The sequence below is a fragment of the Melanerpes formicivorus genome, unplaced genomic scaffold (genome assembly GCF_026170545.1).
Source record: "Melanerpes formicivorus ecotype bairdi unplaced genomic scaffold, bMelFor1.0.p_v2 SCAF_25, whole genome shotgun sequence".
NCBI lineage: Eukaryota > Metazoa > Chordata > Aves > Piciformes > Picidae > Melanerpes > Melanerpes formicivorus.
Genome location: NW_027142377.1, coordinates 9993301 through 10013625, shown reverse-complemented (window position 1 = coordinate 10013625; position 20325 = coordinate 9993301). Strand labels below are relative to the sequence as shown.

The window sequence follows — 20325 nt, the reverse complement described above, 5'->3', positions numbered from 1 at the left end:
AGTGCATCTCCCAGAGAGGTCATCCATGGGGCCATGGGGCTTTCCCCCTTCTGGTTATTTAGTGTACTTATAGTGAAGCATTAAAAAACCCAAACAAACAAAAACCCCACATGGAAAAAAGACCCCCCAAACAAACAAAAAACCCACTTGTGCTAGGCTGGAAAGGTAAATGTGGCAGAATGTGTGAGGTTGCTTCAATATACACAGTGAAGGCCAAGATTTTTTTTCTCTTACACTGTTCTAGCTCCATGGATGTGCTTTGAAGTAACTTAGAATGAAGTCTGGCTCTGAGCCTTTTTAAAATTTCTTAGAAATTTAGGAGTGTTTTACTAAGAGCTCATTCTGGGTTGAGGAGAGGGCTAGTTTCTTTTGCTTTGTTTTATCTTACACTTTCTGTTCAATAATAATTGTCACCATTACAAAGTGACCAACAGTGATGTTTAAAAGGTGAAGATGAGGCTACAGCTGGGCTAATGCCCAGCAGCCCTGTGGTCATGGTCCCTTGTTAGCACTGGAGCCCTGTGTCCAGTCTGGCTGGGTGAATCTCCTGCCTCACTGCTCTGGCTTTGGAGTTGCATTGCTGTTATGAAATAGTACTGTTCTGGGGTGTGTATGTGCCTGTATAAGGAGCACAAGGGATCCTGTAAGCAGCATGAGCATCCATAAAAAGGTGCATTGTAGTTTAGGCTGTCTAGATGCCCACCTGGAGAGAGAAGAGCTTAGGAACAAAATTAAAAGACTGAAATTCTGCTTGACTCTGAAATGAGTAGTGGAAGGATTTAAATGGGGAGGGCAGCTGTTATAGCCCCCAGCTGTACATATTTTATCCTAAGGCACCATTTGGTTTAATAAAATTTAGATCTAAGGCTGTCCTTAACCTATCAGTTTCTTAAGACATAATTATAAAGGTTATACTTTCAAAGGACAAAAGCATTATTCATTGTCTGTTCATGTCTTCCAGGTTTATCTTGCAGATTATGGACTTTCCTACAGATATTGTCCCAATGGGAACCACAAACACTATCAGGAAAATCCTAGGAAGGGCCATAATGGAACAATAGAGTTTACCAGTATAGATGCCCACAAGGGAGTAGGTAGGTTTCTTTTTTTTATTTCAGACAAGTGATTGCAGAATGAGTAATCAGGGGGTGTGAGCTGATGTATACGATGGAAGCAGTCTTGGGGATTGCTCAGGGTTGATCAGACTCTCATGTGGTGACCTCTTCTTGTATCTGAGAGTGCTTCTCCAGGGCTTGGGTGGGGGAGGGGAGAGAGAGCATGCTTAAAACAAAAAGGCTGCTACTGGAAGGTGAACCAAGACACCCTAGGAAGAGCTTGCCATTAAACTTAGTTGGTTTGTGTTGGGAGCACTGGTTTTCATTCTCTGTACTCTGTAGAGGCAAAGGCAGTATTTGCTAATGTTGCCTTGTCAAGAAAAAGTGTTTGGAGTATGCAGTGTCCTTTAGGGAGAGCTGTGTCTGAGTGTCACCATCTGTGTTGTGAGAGGCTATTACAAGATGACATTCATTGTGCAAGGAGGAAAATCTGTTTTGAAGTCAGAAAGTGTTAACTTTCTGAAATCTTTTTCCAGTAGCCTTTCATATATCTTACTTATTTAAACTCACTTTGATGGTATTGGAAACACATTTGCAGGTAAATTACATACATAGTCCTTTTATTGGATATTGATTGTACTGCCTTGCATTCCAAGGCAGACTTAATTCAACAATTCCCTAATTAGTTAAAGTCATAACCTATGTCTTGTATTCATTTACCATTAATTAAACCTTAGCTGTTTATTACACTGCAGTCCAAATCCAATAGCAGACCCATAGAGCCATGGCAAAGGGAATGGGAGGTCAATATTGAAAATATATGGTGCAAAGTCCCACTGATGGCTGCATTGTTCACAATCAATATGGCCAATGCAACGCAACTTTCTTAGTTGCTATGTCAGCAAGACAAAAAGTCAATTCTAATGTTATGCTAGTGAAAAAAATGGTCATTATTGAAAAACTTTGACTCTTGCTACAGAACAGTTTCTGTTAACTTTTCTTTCCCCTCTTCCCCTCCTCCATCACCCCCCAGATCTCTTAAAACAAAAGGAATGGTTTCCTGCTGCCAGCTTTGCTAGGATTATAGTCTCACAAGTGATAACAGTAGAGATTTGTGCTTGTTAATAGCTGCTGAACTGTTACCTTAAACTAATACTTTCTAACGAGTTTTAGTTGGCACAAACAACTGTGTATTATTGCTTTTCCTATTAAAAGGACCATTGACCATGTAATGTAGAGGGTCTTGATAATTTGCCGACACTGTTAAAACCTGCAATCGTTTAACTCTGGTCATTAGGAAAAATGAAATAAGACTGTCAAGTATTTGCTGTTAAGACAATTGCACAATTTTCACCTGCTGGAAAATACTTTGTCATGAAGAGGGCATCTGTTTCAGACTCTTCTAGCCCTCCCAAGCATACAGTGCATTTTCTGGAGGTCTGACTGGCTTTTTTTTCCTGGTCGTGTGAACAGTGTGGTCATGTACAAGTATTTGATGTAGACACTGAGGAATAGGTCTTTGGGGTAGGGCAGTTGGATAGTTGTAGCAGCTAACTTGCCTAGTGGAGAGGTGTCTGTTGATGGATATTTGATTACAGGACAGATAGAATCATAGAATCAATAAGGTTGGAAGAGACCTCAAGGATCATCAAGTCCTCTCACCAGCCTCATTGCCCTTCTCTGGACACGTTCAAGTGCCTCAATGCCCTTCTTAAATTGAGGGGCCCAGAAATGGACACCGTAGTCAAGGTGTGGCCTAACCAGTGCTGAGTACAGGGGCACAATGACTTCTCTGCTCCTGCTGGCCATACTATTCTTGATACAGGCCAGGATGCCATTGGCCTTCTTGGCCACCTGGGCACACTGCTGGCTCATGTTCAGCCAGCTGTCAATCAGTACCCGCAGGTCCCTTTCTGTTTGGCAGCTGTCCAGCCACTCTGACCCCAGCCTGTAGCTCTGCATGGGGTTGTTGTGGCCAAAGTGCAGCACCCTGCACTTGGACTTGTTGAATGCCAGCATCCTGGATTCTGCCCATCTGTCCAGCCTGGCAAGGTTCCTCTGCAGAGCTCTCCTACCCTCTAACAGATCCACACCTGCCCCCAGCTGATGACTGACTCAATCCCCTCCCCATCTCAGGAAAATGTGCATCTGCAGCGACTTCTGTTGGAGATTGCACAGGTCCAGGTGGCAGAGCGCACCTCATTTCTTCTTGTGAGGTTTAGAGTTGTGGAGATGTTTCAGTGTACTGAAAGATTTTCAACACCTAGAGCAAGGGGCTCTATGTCACAATGCCAAGTTGCAATTAAGACTCAAGGCAATCTCATGTACCGGGGAGGTGGGATGTTCTTCTGAAAAGCATTTCAAGACTGCTTCACCGTTTCCAAACCAAAGTTGCATAGACAGCCTTCCTTCTGATAGTTACCTTAGTTTTCAGAGTGGAGCACTTTATTTCAGTGCTCTTGTAACACAGCTCTAATTTTTAAATGTTACTTTCTGTAAATGAGATCCTTTTCAGAGGGCATTTCCTAAATGTATGTAGCAACATAAATATCTCAAAACTGGGAATCCCTGACTGGTACCACTCTCTGTATTGAGCTAGACAAATGAGAGCATTTTGACTTGCTCACAAAGTAGCTACCTGAACATAAACAGACATTTGAGGTACCTGCTGAGACCTAAAACAAAATTATGAATTCATTGCTTCCCAAAGTACCTGTTGGCAATGCTGGAAGCTGGTAACTTCCTTGCTCAAAGCCAATCAAATCCAGCCACGTACCACTTAAATCAGCACTGATGGTTTCCTAGTTGAATCAAGAGGTTAACCCAGCTGCATCCCTGTTTATTCCCCAAGCTCTCCATGGAGTTCATCAGTTGTAGAGGTTATGCTGTACACTGAGATCCAGAAAGTTTCTTAACTACATGGTAACACTTTTGGGTTGTAGGATTAGTCCTTGTTATTCTGACAGCCTCTGCTAAGGGCTGAGTCAGATGTGCTGCTGTTCCTATTGAAGCTGATGGTGAATTGCTGCCATCAAACAAGTTGCTTTAGTGCATACTGGTGTAAACTGATGGTGCTGATGGCTTTGACTTTGTGCTGGAACTGAAGAGGAATCTCCCCAAGCTGGGCAAGGCTGGAGGCAGCTATCCTGCCTCGTGTCTTCATGCTGATTTTGTCCTCAGTTTTTCAAGGCATGCCTCTGATCTGCTCAGTGTGTGTGACCCCACAGGCACTCTCTACCGTGCCACAGTGCTGTTTGGAGGCTTCTGGACTTGTTGACTCTTACCAAATATACATTGCAACCTCGGATCTAGAGTTCACTGTGAACCAAGGCAGGGCCCAAGCTGGATCTGGCCCACATCATAAGCATTCATTTACTTGGTGTCTGGATCTCCACAACCACTGTGTGGGGGCTTTTTAAATTTAGAACCTTTTCATTTTGATGCAAATGCCATGTGGCACAACTGCATTGTTAGGTGAGTGTAGTATTTGAGTGTATTCAGGGTATTAGTTTTTAAAGACCATACTGTATAAACAGTATTACATTTTTGTTTGTTGATTGATAATTAAAGAGAATTATATCTGCACTGGGTGTACATTTTAAAATTTGTTACATAGTGTTAAAAAGTAATATTTGGATCAATGCCTCCTATAGATTTGTGTAGATTTTTCTGCTCACCGAGGGATGCAGTCAATACCTCATTTCTCTGGGGATATTCTGTGCTTAACATATTGAGGCGTTTTTAAATACTCTAGTCCTGTGCACCGAGTGCTTAAGACTGGCTTTAATTTGCTATCATTGATGAACATAAGAGTATGAACTGCCTGTGCTGAATTCCCTCCAGCATATATTTGTGTCTGCCATAAAGATGACTCTCCTTTCCCTTTTAAGGTTTTGCTGTCTCTCACAGGAGCTACTGAAATCCTTGCAGGACTTAAGGATACGTAGAATGTCTGGTGATGTCTGCCTCAATTCATCCCACTTTTGTAGCTGCTCTGAGATTCTTTCATGGAGCAGAAGTGTTTATTTTAATCTCCTGTGTTGGGCAAGGCAGTTGCAGCTGCTTGAAACCATATTTTAGTCAGTTCTTTGTGCCACTCACATGGCTGTTGCAACATGCACTGTTGAGGCTTGTATACTGTGTTAGTGCAGGCCAATGCAGGCAGCGGGCTGACTGTGGGGAAAGCTCTACAGTTCTTGTTCTTCTTTTCCCCGTTGGTCTGACAGAACTGTTGCTGCTTGATATTAAAACCACAGCTCAGTTCTGGTCTATTTTTTCTTTTCTTTTACATGCAGGAGTTGACTAGAATATACACAGAGTTCATTCTGTGAGGAAGGATGTGCAAGAATATAAACACCTATGCTTGGAAACATATCTCTGTTCTGATCCCTCATGGCTTCCAGAGAACAGCGCTCTAAACGGCTCTGGATCAAGAGGTTTATTTGGCATCTGTCCATGGGTAGTTAGGATTCAGGAGGAGACTGCTGGATTTTTTTTTTTGCCAGTCAAATGAATTATTGATTTGCTGCAGTTTGATACATGTTTCCCAAAGACTCTGTGCAGGACAAACTGTAAATCCTAAAGATAAAAAAAGGAAAATATAACTGGTCTGGCAAAAAATGGGTGGAACCACTGCATGAAAAGATGTTTTAGTTTCTGAGTGTTGGATTAGGAATGTGTGCCTGGCAGAAGAGGGAGCAGGAGGTTGTTGGAAGTGAAAGAAGAGTTTAGCAAGGAAATAGTTGAATAGGTTCCTATAACCACCTCTACAGGCTTGTCCTGTTCTGCCAAGAATGTCCAGAAACAACAGAAATAAAATGAGCATTACGACTTTCTAGCACAACTAATGAGTGAGTAGGAACTGGCTGTTTAATTTTGGTTCTCATTCTCTACCCCAGGAATTCAAAAAGTTTGTGAATTTCAGAGCTGTTGTCAGGCCCTTAACTTCCATGATTGTTTTCTGCCACAGATGTGACAGAAGATTAAAATTGCCTGTCTCCGCTCTCCTGTCACATGTTCTTCTTACTGCAAGCTTGAAACGTTTTACTGCCAACCAGGTACCTGCACTTCTTGTTACCACCATTTATCCTTTACCACCTAGATCTCATGGTCAAGTTTCCTTTCATATTCTAGCCTTCCCACTGCATAAACTTCTCCCCATCAAATCAGGACTCCATCCCTCTTTCTTTCAGCACATCCCATTCTACCAGCCCCAATGATCATTCACTCTGTCCACGTTCAGAGGAGAATCTTGCTGGGTGCACAGTTGTGTTGTTGATGCGGCGTAGCACATGCAAAAAGGAGGAGGTTCTGCTGGTAGATCCTGCTGGTTAGCGTGTGAGTGGAACTGCTTCTTTGGAGGTTGCTGTGCAGTTGTCTGCACATCAGGCTGTTAGGATTGTCCAGGACAGCTTTGCTATTTTGAAGAGGTTTGAGGACCACAGCTTGGAACCTTCTGGCCTGCAGGACTTGCTATCTCAGTGTGCTCATGAGTATGGCCACAGTGGGACAGCAGCAGTAGTATTGTTGCTCTTTGTGGTTCTTGAGGTGGAGTTATTCAATTAAGGTACTGAGCCTGCTTCCCATTACTCACAGGAGAGTGCTTGATGTATGGGATAGCTCCCAGCTTTCGTGCTGCCTTTGCAAGGTCACGAGGCCGATGATGTTGGTATGGCCCCTTCCAAGGGCAAGGTCAGTGCTGGGGACTCACAGTTGTATCATTCCTGTGAACAACTGCAGGAACTCCTGCCAGCTCTGCAGTGTGTTTTGTGCCAGTCAGCCATGTCACCAGTTGAGTGTATGGCTGTAGAATCCCAGTTTGCCAGCTGACACAGAAGTCATCACTTACTGCCAAGTCCCAAACAGAGTTCTCTGGAAGTGTTGTAGTCCAGATGTGGTGACCCAGATGACCAGTGTGGTGACACTGGATTTTTCTTTCCAGCATTCCATAGTGGTCGTTACTATCAGTGAGTACTTTGCAACATGCCAAGCTAAGGGTGCAGACCTGTATGTGAAGGGAGGAGCAATTGTTCCTGGCCCTTGCTGGCAGTCACCCTGCCTGAGACTTGGTATCTCTGTACAGGGTGGCATGCATTAGAATGTATCATAAAGTTATCTACCCTTTTCCAGCTATTCAGTCACTGCCCTGCTGCAGTGAGTTCTTAGGCTGACAAGTACCTTGGGGAAGTGATGCTTCATTATTAGCCTTTTTTTGTCTTTTCCTTTCTCCAGTCCTTAATACAAACACTGATATTTTGTTTTGGCAAATCTTGTATTTGTCTTGTTTTTTATCACAACCCTGAGTTAAAAACTGGTATCACTTTTAGTCCATTTATTAAAACATTGTGATGATACATTTTTAACATAATTCTGTGTCCCCATGGTCATGTTAACACTCCTTTCCTTGATGGGCTTTAGGATTAATGCCTCTGCTCTTAATTGTCTTTGTGAATTAACATGAATTCATATGCTGTAATGCCAGGGAGAACTGGAGGTTCCACTGCACATAGATGCAATGTGAGCAACTAACACAATCTTTCTAGGAAAAGCTTCCAAGCTAAAGAAACACTAATGGTGAAATTTTAAGGTAATAGTGCTAATTAAAACTAATAGGAGTACATTTAATCTGCCAGTTGGTAGCATCCTAGATCTTTACAAAAGGCTGGAGAAAGTTAATTTATTAAGGGCTGTAGAGGAGAACTGCCCATTTTTATATGATTTTCAGATGAGTTGTTGGGAGCAATGTGGTTTTGAGAGCATCTTGCAGCCAGTGTGATATCATTTGTGATCTATTTTGAAATAGTAATTTGAATATACATTAGGGCTCAGGTAGCTGCCACATCCAGTGTACAGAGATACACGGATGTTGGTCTCTTCTCCCAGGCAGCCAGTACCAGATCAAGAGGACACAGTCTCAAGCTGCGCCAGGGGAGGCTTAGGTTGGATGTTAGGAAGAAGTTCTATACAGAGAGAGTGATTGCCCATTGGAATGGGCTGCCCGGGGAGGTGGTGGATTCACCATCATTGGAGGTGTTCAGGAGGAGACTTGATGGGGTGCTTGGTGCCGTGGGTTAGTTGTTTAGGTGGGTTGGATTGGTTGATGGTGATCTTGAAGGTCTGGTCTGGTCTATTCTATTCTGTTCCAATGAGTTTCCCAGCCTCATGCTGGTTTGCATTATTATTATTATTCTCAGGGTGAATTGCTTTGGTTTTGTTACTTTCAGTTTCCATTGACCACTGTGTGTGTTGTTGAGTCTATGTTTGTATATAAAACTTCTTATGGCCTGAATCTGATTTCAGTGCCATGGCTGCTAATTCCGTAGCTTCAGTGTGAGCTCTCAATTTGCCTTGGCAGGTTGAAAGACAGAATCAGTTTTCAGTTAAACAATTCAACTACAAAGAATATGGAACATGTTTAGCAATATTTTAAATAATTAATAATAAATTCTGCTTAATAGAAAAGTAGAAATCAAGTATCTATTAAAAAAGAAAGACAAGTTTTTAGTCTAGGGAGAAGTAAGGTAATTTAAATACTATTTCAAATATGTACTCTGGTAGCAGCTACAAGTTATCAAGCACAATTCATTTTTCATGTAGGGTTGAGACATTTAAAGTGAAGCCAGATTGACTTCTCTCAGCTAGTATTTGTTAAGAATTCTTGTGATCTCCAATTGTATTCCAGGGTTATTTTTGCAAGTAAACCGAGAGTTGAAATGTATGTGGGGTGAGAAATGGAATTATTCCATTGTTCATAAATAATAATAATTCATTGAAGTTTAGTTGAATGCCTTTAAAAAATTATTATAAAAAGGATCTAAATGATTTTAAAAGTTTTTGCAGTTAACATCTCTAATTGTGAGCTGACAAAGTAGCAGAAAAATGGTAAGCTAGTGCAGTCCAAGAGTCAAATGTTGATATTTTCATGTGGTTCTATGACAAGCACATCATTGTCGTTACGTAGTTACACTTCAGTGACGTGGGCAATAAAGTGACAGGGGAGTTTATCTTCCTTCTCTAAAATATTTCCCTCTTTATGTTTTGGTGATGTATGGCCTAGTTACATGTCCCTTTTCTTCCCCCCCAGCTGACTACTGTGGCTTTAGGGAGGTATCAGTAAAGTCTGTCTTGCACACATCCCCCTGTTTGTGATGGCTTTGCCGTAGCGTTAGTCCGGAAATGGCTGGAAGATCTGCATTGAGTGAGAAGGTAATTAGTCATGGCCAAACTGGTAACTGTGAACTTCACTCTCTAGGGGCTGTTTTGTCAGAAAATGAATTATCTTAGCTGAGCTTCTGAAAACTAATTGACTTAACATTATATACAGAATCTTATCAATTAGACCCTCAGTGGGAAAAAGTGGTCTGCTGTATTTCTGACAGTTTTCCACAAAAGGTTACTTTCTGCAGCCCATTGTACACAAGTGTATGCCAGAACAGGACTGTGTGAAAGTTAGAGGATCTGCAATCGAAACTGTTGGTGTATCTGGCTCTACTCTGGAACTGCCAGAGCGGCAAAAGTAGTTGCGAACACTTGTGTGATTGGAATTGTTCCACAGTCAACTGGAGATTCATAGCTGAAGAAATCGCTACAGAGCAGCAAGTGGTAGAGATTGTGTTTTCATTTTAATGAGGGCCAGGCCTTGCATTGGGATGTTTCTGAATCCAGTGCAGAATATAAACAACACCCAAAGGATAGTGTAGCATTCTGTTAGTTTGAGGGCCCCTAATATTCCCATAGTCTAATAGCAGTTAAGACAGAGAACGTGTAAGAACTGATCTGCTTTTACAACAGTGTGTGTTTGGTAACAAGAGCCAGTTATGATGTGTTGGCACCATAGCTTTTAGCAGCTGACTTCTTAAATTAAAGGAAAAGTTTGCTGCATGACTTTCTGGAATTTATTTAATGAAGTCCCATAAAATATGGTATCTGTTTACAGCTGGATTAACAGCACTCTGCTCAACTACTAGTGTTTATGCTAGGCAGAAAGCACCAAACAGATCTGAAATCTTCTTTCCTTCCTCCAAAGTCCAAACTCATTTTGGAGGAGCATAAATTTAACTTCTACATCTGTCTTCCTTTAATCACAATTAAGAGGCTCTGGGCTTGCCGATTCCATGTGTTATCAACTTGCAAACTACAGGCTGCAAGTCAGATACTGCAGGAATCCTGCCTGTTCCATGTTTTTCAAGTTTGGTTCCTTCTGAATAATAGCAGCAGCAATTCTACTAGTAGTGCAATTCCCCCCACCCGCTTCCTCTTGGCAAGCTCAATCTATAGTGCAACTTTGGTTACCTGTTTTTTCTGCCTGGATGATGTTTGGTGATGGGATTGATTGAATTACCTCCTGTATTTTTGTGCTGTTGTTAATGAATTTGTTTGGGGTATGCAGAGGAAGAGTAAGTTGTTCCTAAAATACCTTCCTTTTTGGAAATAGTGGTGGTGAAGTTACACAGGAATTGCTGAAGAGCAAGCGTATTTTAGCTTGTGCTACAGCTGTAAACAAACAGCTCCTGGTACTTGTGAGCAGGTGACTTTGGTGTGTAAATGTACACTAGATGGCAGTTTTGTCATACCTTCTAAGTCCAAATAGCTCTGCGGGAGAACAGGAAAGGCCATCAGTGTTTAGTCTGCACTCACAGGGTCCCTGCATGACCAATGTGGACCCCATGGACTTCCTGGAACATGTGTTAGCAATTTAGCAGCAGACATTTATTTCTTTGTTTTACTGCTTGGCTCTTTGAGAAAGTGTTGGTACTCTGTTATGGGCTGTCTGGATCATGTCAGAGGCCATGGGGATCAAGTCCATGTGACAGGCCAAACTGAGGAAGGATGAAGTTGGAGGAGGTGAGGAAACTGACCCTTACTTCAACAGTAACAAGTCACTGCCTGTCTGTGGACTGTGGCCAAACGCTGGGGTGTTTTAGGTCTCACACAGCTGAATAAACAAAACACTTGGCCCATTTGGCTTTTTTATATTTCATCAACACTACTTCAATCAAAGTCTTTTCTATTTCCTAAGAAGAGTTTTTGGTTTGTTTTTTCACCCCCACTACCCCACCCTAACCCCCTTTCCACGCTCCCCGTGTTTTAGCTCCGTCCAGACGAAGTGACCTTGAAATCCTTGGCTACTGTATGCTGCAATGGTTGTGTGGGAAGCTGCCCTGGGAACAGAACCTGAAGGACCCTGTATCCGTCCAGACTGCGAAAACAAAGTAAAAATAAACCAGCACACACATGTACACATGTGCACATCACCCTTGGACCCTGCAACATTCTCATCACTTAACAGAATAGGTCTGAAAAAGGCAGCTTTGCATGCTGTGGAATAGCACCTTGCTAGAAAGCTAAAACAATGTTTCACAATTAAGAGAGATGTTAGAAGCAGTTAAAAACATGAACTCTATGTGCTTGTGCACCTTCCTCCACAGGTCATGTATGTGCTGTTGTAGAGAGCTGGTAAATTGCACAGTGCCCAGTCAATTGCTCTGTGTAGTTTTTCATTTATGAGTTCCTGCAGGCCTTACTGCTCGTACAGAAGGTGGTTGTGTGTTACCAGTAAACTTCACGGGTGCTTAGTCAAGACCATAGTACAAACATCTCTTGGAAGGTTTTCCACATGTGCATTCAATTTAATTCACTTGCTGTATGATACTATTTTTCAGATGTTTTTATGTAGGTTTTTAATATTCCCTAAGCCTACTGCCATTACAAACAAATACCAAAATACTAAGGAACTTGATTAAAATCTTTCCACTTTCCCAGCATGACTTATTTAGAGCTTACTACAGCGACAGTGTTAGTGTTTTCTTTCTCTGCTTTTACAGTTGGGACTGGAGAGAGTTAATTGCATGTGGTCCTATGTAGCCTGCAGAAGGCTATAGAGAAGAGTAGTTACCCATAAATGTAACATCACAATTGGAGAAGGTAGCAAACTTTTAAGTAGGGCAAGTCACCACAGAGGTACACAATAGGGATAGCTGATCCACAGAAATCAATCTGCAAATTCAGTGTGGCATCGGCTCTCAGCTGAGAAAAAGGTTAGCCTGCAGCCTGTGGATAATACAGATTGCATCTGTAAATGTTGACATCGTGTGTTACATTTAATATTTCTCCTTTAAAAGTTCTGATCATTACACAACCCCCTGCAAGGTAACACTTATACTATTCAATGTTAAATCAATTGAATCAATCAAGCTGCTTCGCTAATTCTTCCCGTGTGGTTAACCCTTACATTTGCTACTGTTTGCAGCTTGCCAAGCAAACGTGCTTTGAGGAAATGAGCAGAAAATGTTTATCAGAAATAGCCTTTCAGATTAATGAATTGTGATCTTGGTGTTGGGTAACTTGCCCAAGTCATTCCCTTTTATTTGAATTTTCAATGCCTATGCTGTTTTCAAATGCCAGAAAGAGATATCTGGATATATATGTACATATTTTGTTGCTTAATAAGTTAATAATTAGATTGAACATCCCAGCTAAACCATTTCTATGCATGCCAGAGCTTTGCTGCAGAGGCTGTGTGATGGTGGGGTACAATGGAAAGGCAGGAGCCAGAACAGAACTTTCAGCAGTGTTGTTCAGCAGTTATTCATGTCTTCACTACAAGTTCCTAGTCTTTCCTCCCAGTATCCCCAGCTATGCCAGATCTCTCTGGATGTTCAAAGACTGCTGGAATATTTGAGATTTGAAATGTTTGTGCCATATCATAATTGGAGAGGCTCCATTTGAATTGGAATTTAAGATGGATTACAGGAATGTTTCTGTTTAAATGTTTCATTTCTCTAAAACTAATCCCCCTATTCCTGATGCTAAACAACAGATTACTCAATTGAAGGCTATTAGCCTATGTACCCCACATCCATGCATGTGAGAGCACATCCTGTTACTCATCAGTGGAGCTTTGTCTCTTTTTAACAACCAACCAACCAACCCTTAACAGTATTAACAGCTAAACTGAACTAACAGATTTCAGTTACTTGGGGCAAGGAGGTTTGTGCAGCGGCAGGTTCCTACAGGTGCCAGGAAATCTTCCTGGTTCATGCCTGCACCAGGATGAGAGCTGATGGTGTTTCATCCCTTTTTAGTGTGTAACTGATTGTGAGCTCGTGTCTTTGGCTGTATCTGGATAGATGAAGTACCTCTGTGGCCCTGCCCTTCAGTTTATGAACTGCATGAGACTTAAGGTTAAGTTCCCTTTCCCCTTTTGTCCATGCCATGCCTGCTTGTAATTTTGACAGGCATCACCCAGATGCCCATAAGCTATGTGGTAGAAAGAATCTGATACTGAATGACTAGGAGGCAGACCAGAACTGCTACTTACATTCTGAAATACAAATATTAAGGTAAAATCAGAACACCATTCCATTTCAAAGGATTTTTCTTTCTACAAAGCTTAACACATATGCAAAGGAAAACTTAAAGTGCAGTCTTGGTTTCAAGTATGGTCTTGGTGAAATCAGCAGTCTCTAAAGAGTTAACAATATACCTGGCAAAAGGTTTTAAGAGCAGTACTGTGAGCCATTTGCTATCCTGGAGGTCTGCTCCCTTTGGAATTGAGACTTGTAGTCTTCCTAAATCCCAAATGAAGAATCAGCTGCTCCGAAACTACATTAAGTTATTGTGTTCTCACATCATTTCAGACTCATGGATGAGCTCCCAGATTCAGTGATGGAATGGGATTCTTCTGGAAGCGGCTCTAGTAAGTGTAAGCACACAATGTACTCAATTAGCCTGTTAATACTGAAGTCTCTTACTCTGTTTGGTGGAAGCACAAGGTAATAAAAGTAATGCCCATGTAAGTCTTCAATTTGTAATCCTAAATGCAGCTGCTAAATTTTGCACCTTAAGGCAGATGCTTCACCATGCCTAAGCCTGTACAGTATTCCTGAGCTCTCTTCTTAGGGCAGACTACAACGCACAAGAAGACATTCTCGGATCAACCCTTGCAATTGACCATGCATGAGCCAATCTTACTCATAGCTGTCCAGAATAATTCAGCCTGCAGGATCTGTGTGTTTAGCTGGTAACACAGCAGTTATGTAATACTCATTGTTAAGACTGTATATCACTCATTCATTTTGGGTGCAATTCAACTGAACTAATATTCTGGCTTCATAGAAACTGGATCACAGAATCATAGAATCAATAAGGTTGGAAAAGACCTCAAAGATCCTCAAGTCCAACCTGTCACCCAAGACCTCATGACTACTAAACCATGGCACTAAGTGCCATGTGCAGTCCCCTCTTGAATACCTCCAGGGACAGTGACTCCACCACCTCCCTGGGCAGCATATTCCAACAGCTAACAACTCTCTCTGTGAAGAACTTTCTCCTCACCTCGAGCCTAAACTTCCCCTGGTGCAGCTTGAGACTGTGTCCTCTTGTTCTGGTGCTGGTTGCCTAGGAGAAGAGACCAACCCCCTCCTGGCTCAGGCCATTCATGTACATTCTCATGCTTTAAACATTTTTAGCACAAAGGCTTTGCTGCAAGCTGAAAAGGTGCTTTTCTGGATGCTGTTGGAACACTGGTCACTGCAGTAAATGATTCTTGATAGTCTGTGATATGGGATACTTGGGATATTTATTGCAGGAACTCTCTTTCCTTTCCTGCTTTATCCCATAAGCAAGTGCTAAGTAGATGAAATAAACACTGATGGGTAAATCTTCAACCTCAAATGAGCAATTGGTTTGTCTTGTCATGTTCCTTCCTTCACTGAAATACAAAGGTACTCAGGGAAGACACCAAACTTTCTTCAGAGGTCAGGATCTAGGTTTTATTTGTTCACTTACTTTCAGCACGCTTCTGTATTGAATTATTGGAATGCACTGTTCAATACATAAAATATATTCATGATGTGTATTCATGTTTAATAAACCTTTACTGCAGAGATTTCAGCAGGTGCTAATATATGGTGTAGTACTCCAGTTTCAGGATACTCTTTGGTCACTTTCAACTGAGAGTGAAGTTTGATCTGCTGTGTAGGTTTTCCTAGTAGCACTATTTCTGCTCACTTAGTGGTTTTCCTGATTCTAGAACCACTTGATGACAGCAAAATAATGCTGCTCTTGGACCAAGTATTAGATACAAAACAAGTTATGTTTTCAGAATATAGTAGCTGTGGAGATTAAAGTGGTTGGGGGTTTTGTAATAATATTTAAAATAGTTGGGATTTTTAATATTTAATATTTAAAGAGGTATTTTGAGCTATGAAATAAAAAAAATACTTCTGTTTTACATGGAGCTACTTGTTGGCAATGTATCTTGGTTAATACCTGGATGGCTTTTAGTACTACATGAATTAGTGCCTTTGCATAACAAATGTACCACTTAAAGGTTCCCTTATTTATCCAAGTCTATGTTTCCCTTTCCTCGCCCCCAAAAGACAAGATATCATCATTTTCTGTGTTTTGCCTGTGTCTTCAGCTGAAACTGTTACCTCCTTTGGCGAGGTTTTGGAATGAACTTCTTTCTAAAGGTCTGCACCAAGTGACACGTGCAACGATGTGCTCCACAGGTGAAATAGCCACATTTTTGGCCTGTGTTTATGGCTTGGCTTATGATGAGAAGCCAAAGTATCAAGTGCTCAAGAAAATCCTCCTGGATGGACTGGAGTCAAGTGGAACTTGCTATGATGGCCCTCTGGACTTTTCTGCTGCAGCTGGCATGCAAAATCACTGCACTGCTAAAGCCTCAAAAGTAAGTTCTGGGATTATTTCTGACAGCTGCTTGGTAGTGGTGCTTTCGTTTGTAGAAGAGGAAATAGTTTAAAATCTCAAAATGAGGCTGACACAGCAAGTTTTTTACCTTAAACATAGCATGTTTGTAATTTCTGTTTCCCCTGGCTTTGCTGAAATGTGGGATGTCAACCCTTGAGGAAGAACTGTCATGAGTCCTTTTGACCTACAGCCTCTCATGTCAAAGTGATAGGTCTGTGGAGAATGATTTACTTTCAGGATAACGGAGAAGTCAAGGACTTGGTTCACTGCCATTTTGTCTGAATACCAGCTTTTTCCTGGATTCCAGATTAAAAGCAAAGTTACCTTTATTAGTGAAAGCACTTAATTAATTTTCCCTTTCAAACTGTTTTTTATCATTTACCTTTATACTCTTGCAGCCACTAATGTAGAGGAGGCATTATTTTGGGATTTTACTCTGGTGTTGGTAGCAGTGCTGTGTGATGCACTCACCCACAGCTTTGAAACTGACAGCTCGTGTGTTATGTTTTCCTTTGGTACTTTAAGTCTGGAGCTATACACTTATCAAAACATGGTTTATTAAGTGGAGATGGAGGTAATTAGCAGTCTTACTGCACCTTGCTGTGAAGTGTCAGTCCCATCATACCTTTGACTCAAAAATCCCCATATTCAGAAGCCCTGTTTCTGCCTCTGCAGTGTGTTCAATAAGGCAGGGTCAGGATATCACTCCTTTTTAATATTTCTGGTGAACTTTGGACCATCGCAAGTGTACGTGAGCCAAGAATGCAGGATGCAAACTAATGTGACTGATAGGCTGCTAGATGAATGGTGATTCAAGTATCAGTGCACAGATGGTTCTGATTTGCTGAGTTTTGTAGCTGCTACAACTGAAGACATAAAATATCCTTCTAGTCATAAATTAGCTCTTTGGAAGCAAAACCTTGGCACCAGAGCTTTACAACCTTCAATTAGTAGGGAAAGAAGTATTTGAATGACTGTGGTATTGACATCTGTAGGCCTGCATAGTAATCATTCCTAATAGAAGAGAATATCTGTTTGAGGGGGTTTTGCATGGCTAATTAACCACCAGTGAGAATATGTAATTTTTTCATGATCTCCTGATTGTCACCTTTCTCTCATGATACAATTACATTTTATTGTAGCAAGTGCCTCACAAACCAATTGTCAGCACTATTTATGTAATATGGAAGGCAGAACAAAAGTTCATGTTTAATAAAAAGGCACTGGGTTTTGATCTTGGTAATTACAGATACTTAGTTTAGTAGTTTTATTGATTTTCCTGTTTTCATCACTGATTCTTAACAATACCAAAAGGTACTTCAGTGACAGTATTTGTCTTGCTCTGGTGATGACTGCTTTGTCCTCACTAGGTTGAGAAAGTTTTCCAAACTGAACTGAAATCATCAGGTAGCTGTAAACTGTCTCCAGCTGATCCAAGAGACTCAGTGCCAGATTTGACTCGGTCCAGTGATATGAGATGCATTCATCTCCACTTGTTGACCCAACAAATGATGACTTACTGGTGTCATTCTCAGGAAAGGGTATGAGTGAATGCTTTGAAATATACAGCTCAAGCTTACTTTACAGTGTACTTCCCAAACAGAGCATAGGTCTAACTGTACTGTTTGAAGATGGTAATTAAAATGTTGAAACTAATTCTGTTGAGAGAGATGAAAGCATACTCTCATTCCATGGTACCTGTAGGGATGAAATTTTTTCATTTCATATTTCACTCCACAAAATTTTTGTCTGTACAGCAGCAAGTTCGTTTACCAAAGCCTGTGCCAAAACTTGTTCAGCCGAAGCAAAAGAAGGAAGGTGAAGAAAACATCTGTCACAGCAAAGCCTGTATAGGGAAAGCAGGCAAACAACTGCAAGATGAAGAAAAGCCATGCAAGTTTACCAGGATGCCTCACCACATGGAGCCTCAGCAGGTAAGGATTTAGGCTGCAAAGTAATGCATGGAATCTCCTGGTTGGTTAGCTACCTCTTGGAATGGGCAAGGAAGAAAAGCACTTGAGGAAAGCCAGGAGCTGTGTCTCAAACTCCAGCAACTGGTGTTTTTGAACTGCCTTTCTATTACTCCAAACAGAAACCTCAAGAGTTTCTTGCAGTTACTTGTCTCAAATGTGACAGGAAGGAATATTGGAATAACACCTGTAGTAATTTTAAATGCTACTGAATTCTTTGCAGCATACAGAATTACTGCCTGTGCATCAGCGGGTTTGCTTACCAAAGCCTGCACCAAAGCCTGCACCAAAGCCAGTGGAACCGAAGCAAATCAAGGTGAGAGAGGAAGAACTGAACTGCCTAACCAGGTCCCGTGCTTGTGCGATACGCCAGCAGCTCTGGTCTGAAGAGAAGCCAGTTCAGTTTTACACTCCGATGCAGGAGCCTGATCACCCACAGAAGGTGAGATTTTGGTGTTAGCTTAGCACAGTCATGGCACCCTCTGAAAGAAACAGCAGCTGCTTGAAAAATAAGAGTTTTAAAAAACCAAAGCAAACTAATTTACTTCAGTAGTTTCCTTTTCTCTGTAGTGGAAAACTTCATAGCAGCCTGTAATTAAAGTTCTTAAATTCTTTTCAGTTGGAGGATTTTAGTAGTTAACTAACTCAGCTCAAATATTACTGGTAATTTCCTGCAAAAGGGGATTGAGTGTATTCAGTCCTACTTTGTAACTGTACATGAAAAGATTGATAAAAAAATTAAGCTAGGTTTTAATAAAACTAACGCAGAACAAAGTACATTTTGGTAATCACACTGGGCTCCTTTTTGTTAAAATATAAACACCACAGAAGAGACTCTAGCCTGGTTTGCTTTCATATATAAAAATCACTTGTTAAATGAGGACGATTGTTACTAAGCACAAAACTGCAACTTTAAAGATAGCTTTATTATTAATGCCTAATTCATTGCTTCGAGCAGTCTGCTGATCACTGCCGGGAGTCTCTGGTACAAACTAGGAGAGTGAAGCAGAAAAAGCACAGCTGTACCTGAGAGCATCAGGCAGGAAAGCGGTGAGCAGAACAACTTTTGGAGATATTTTGGCTGACTGCAAGGTAGAGAGAGTCTGAAAAGTCTTTGGAGTCCTGACACAGTAGTGACTCAAATTAACTAATGCAACTTTGCAATATGAATGTAGTCCAGTGCTACATCCTAGCCCTCAAGTGCAAAATTTAAAAGATAACAGAAAAAAAGGCATCAGATCTCTCCCACAAATCCCCTCCCTCCTTTTATTTTGCACAAAGGCTAGTATAGTCCTAAGAAGGTAGATCTGGAAAGGGAGCTACATCTAGCTTTCCAACATGACAGAGGTAGAAGAAGATCCAGGGTACACTGTGTAGATCTTGAGTGACACAGGGATTTGTGTTTCCCTCTTCAGCTGGGGGAAGAGTACATTTGTACAGAACAGAGACTAATCATTGCTCTAGTATTCAGATTATAGTTGTGTTTCAGTCTTTTTAAAAGGGAAGTTGCTATTCCAATACGAACCACAGTACTGCACCTGTGTAGAATGGTTCCTGGTACTCACCAAATATACATAAGTAGGGAGAGCTAAAATGGATGTCAGGTAACATTTGAGATACTCAAATGAGAAACTGGAGGAGGGAAATAGAAGACAGGATTTTCTTGGTTTCATTTTGCAGACTTCCTCTCAGTTCCTTTCATGTGATTTAGAAGATTGGTAACAGTAAGCTATACAGGCAGTTTCAGAGTACTGAGCTTATGAAAATTAAGGAGGATTCTTCAGGGACAGTAGGAGACAAGAAACAGTTGTTCATGAAGGAACTAGAGTGGTGAGAAGCTATCAAGGATTCTCCAGAGAGTAATTCAAAACACTTTGGTTGGTTCAGCAAGTGCCTGGAGTAGTTAGCTGCAGGCACCTCACTCTTGAGTCAGACACTGATGGGATGGCTGCCCTGTTGTTAACAGACAAGAAGGGTAGGACAATTGTGAGAGCTGGGAAAGAGAATAACAGAAGTAACATCTAGAAAATAATACAAAAAATATCGAAAAAACCATGAGCAGCAGCTTTTATGTTGGACACGATGGAAACAATTGTAGTGTGGGGGGAGTCCCTCCAGAGGTGGGGAGCAAAAGGTAAGGTCAGGATGACATTGCTTCTGGAGACGTAAAACCAGCCCTGCTAGAACAAAAGTCACATGATGAGCATATTTGTTTTCCATGACAAATCAGGATAACTTCATCTTCACTGTGCAACATAAAAACACAGCAACTCAAACTCCAGAGCAATGCCTAGGGTTATCAGGCTGAAGCTTTATTATCAGTACTGTAAAGACTTCATGTGTAGTAGCTTTTTTTTGGAAATGAGAAAGACAGAGAACAATTTCGGCTGTCTTGACTTCAGTCATAAACACAGAGCATGTCTCTGTAGAAGGTCTGTAATCATACCTAACATTACACACTTGATATACAATATACTGCAAACTCCAAAGTTAAGACTAAGAACTGTACTGCTTTCTCTAGGATAACATAAATACCTAGATGTCATCTGCCATCTGTTTTACCAATCCACACTCACTTTCTCACT

General features: G+C 41.3%; 1 protein-coding gene across 8 annotated transcripts in view; it reads left to right on the top strand.

Annotated features, from left to right (window-relative positions):
• VRK2 (VRK serine/threonine kinase 2) overlaps nt 1-20325 on the top strand; it is a 42930-nt gene that overhangs the window by 21414 nt on the left and 1191 nt on the right. For 3 of the 8 annotated variants that reach the window (XM_068153260.1, XM_068153266.1, XM_068153267.1), the window contains 6 exons: nt 962-1094; nt 11146-11266; nt 13694-13758; nt 15569-15750; nt 17528-17704; nt 17964-18182. In XM_068153260.1, coding sequence (XP_068009361.1) covers nt 962-1094; nt 11146-11266; nt 13694-13758; nt 15569-15750; nt 17528-17704; nt 17964-18182 — 897 coding nt within the window. Of the gene's footprint in view, nt 1-961; nt 1095-11145; nt 11267-13693; nt 13759-15568; nt 15751-17527; nt 17705-17963; nt 18183-18698; nt 18786-20325 lie in introns of those variants that run through there. The other 5 variants (XM_068153265.1, XM_068153264.1, XM_068153263.1 and 2 more) reach the window with 5 other exon arrangements.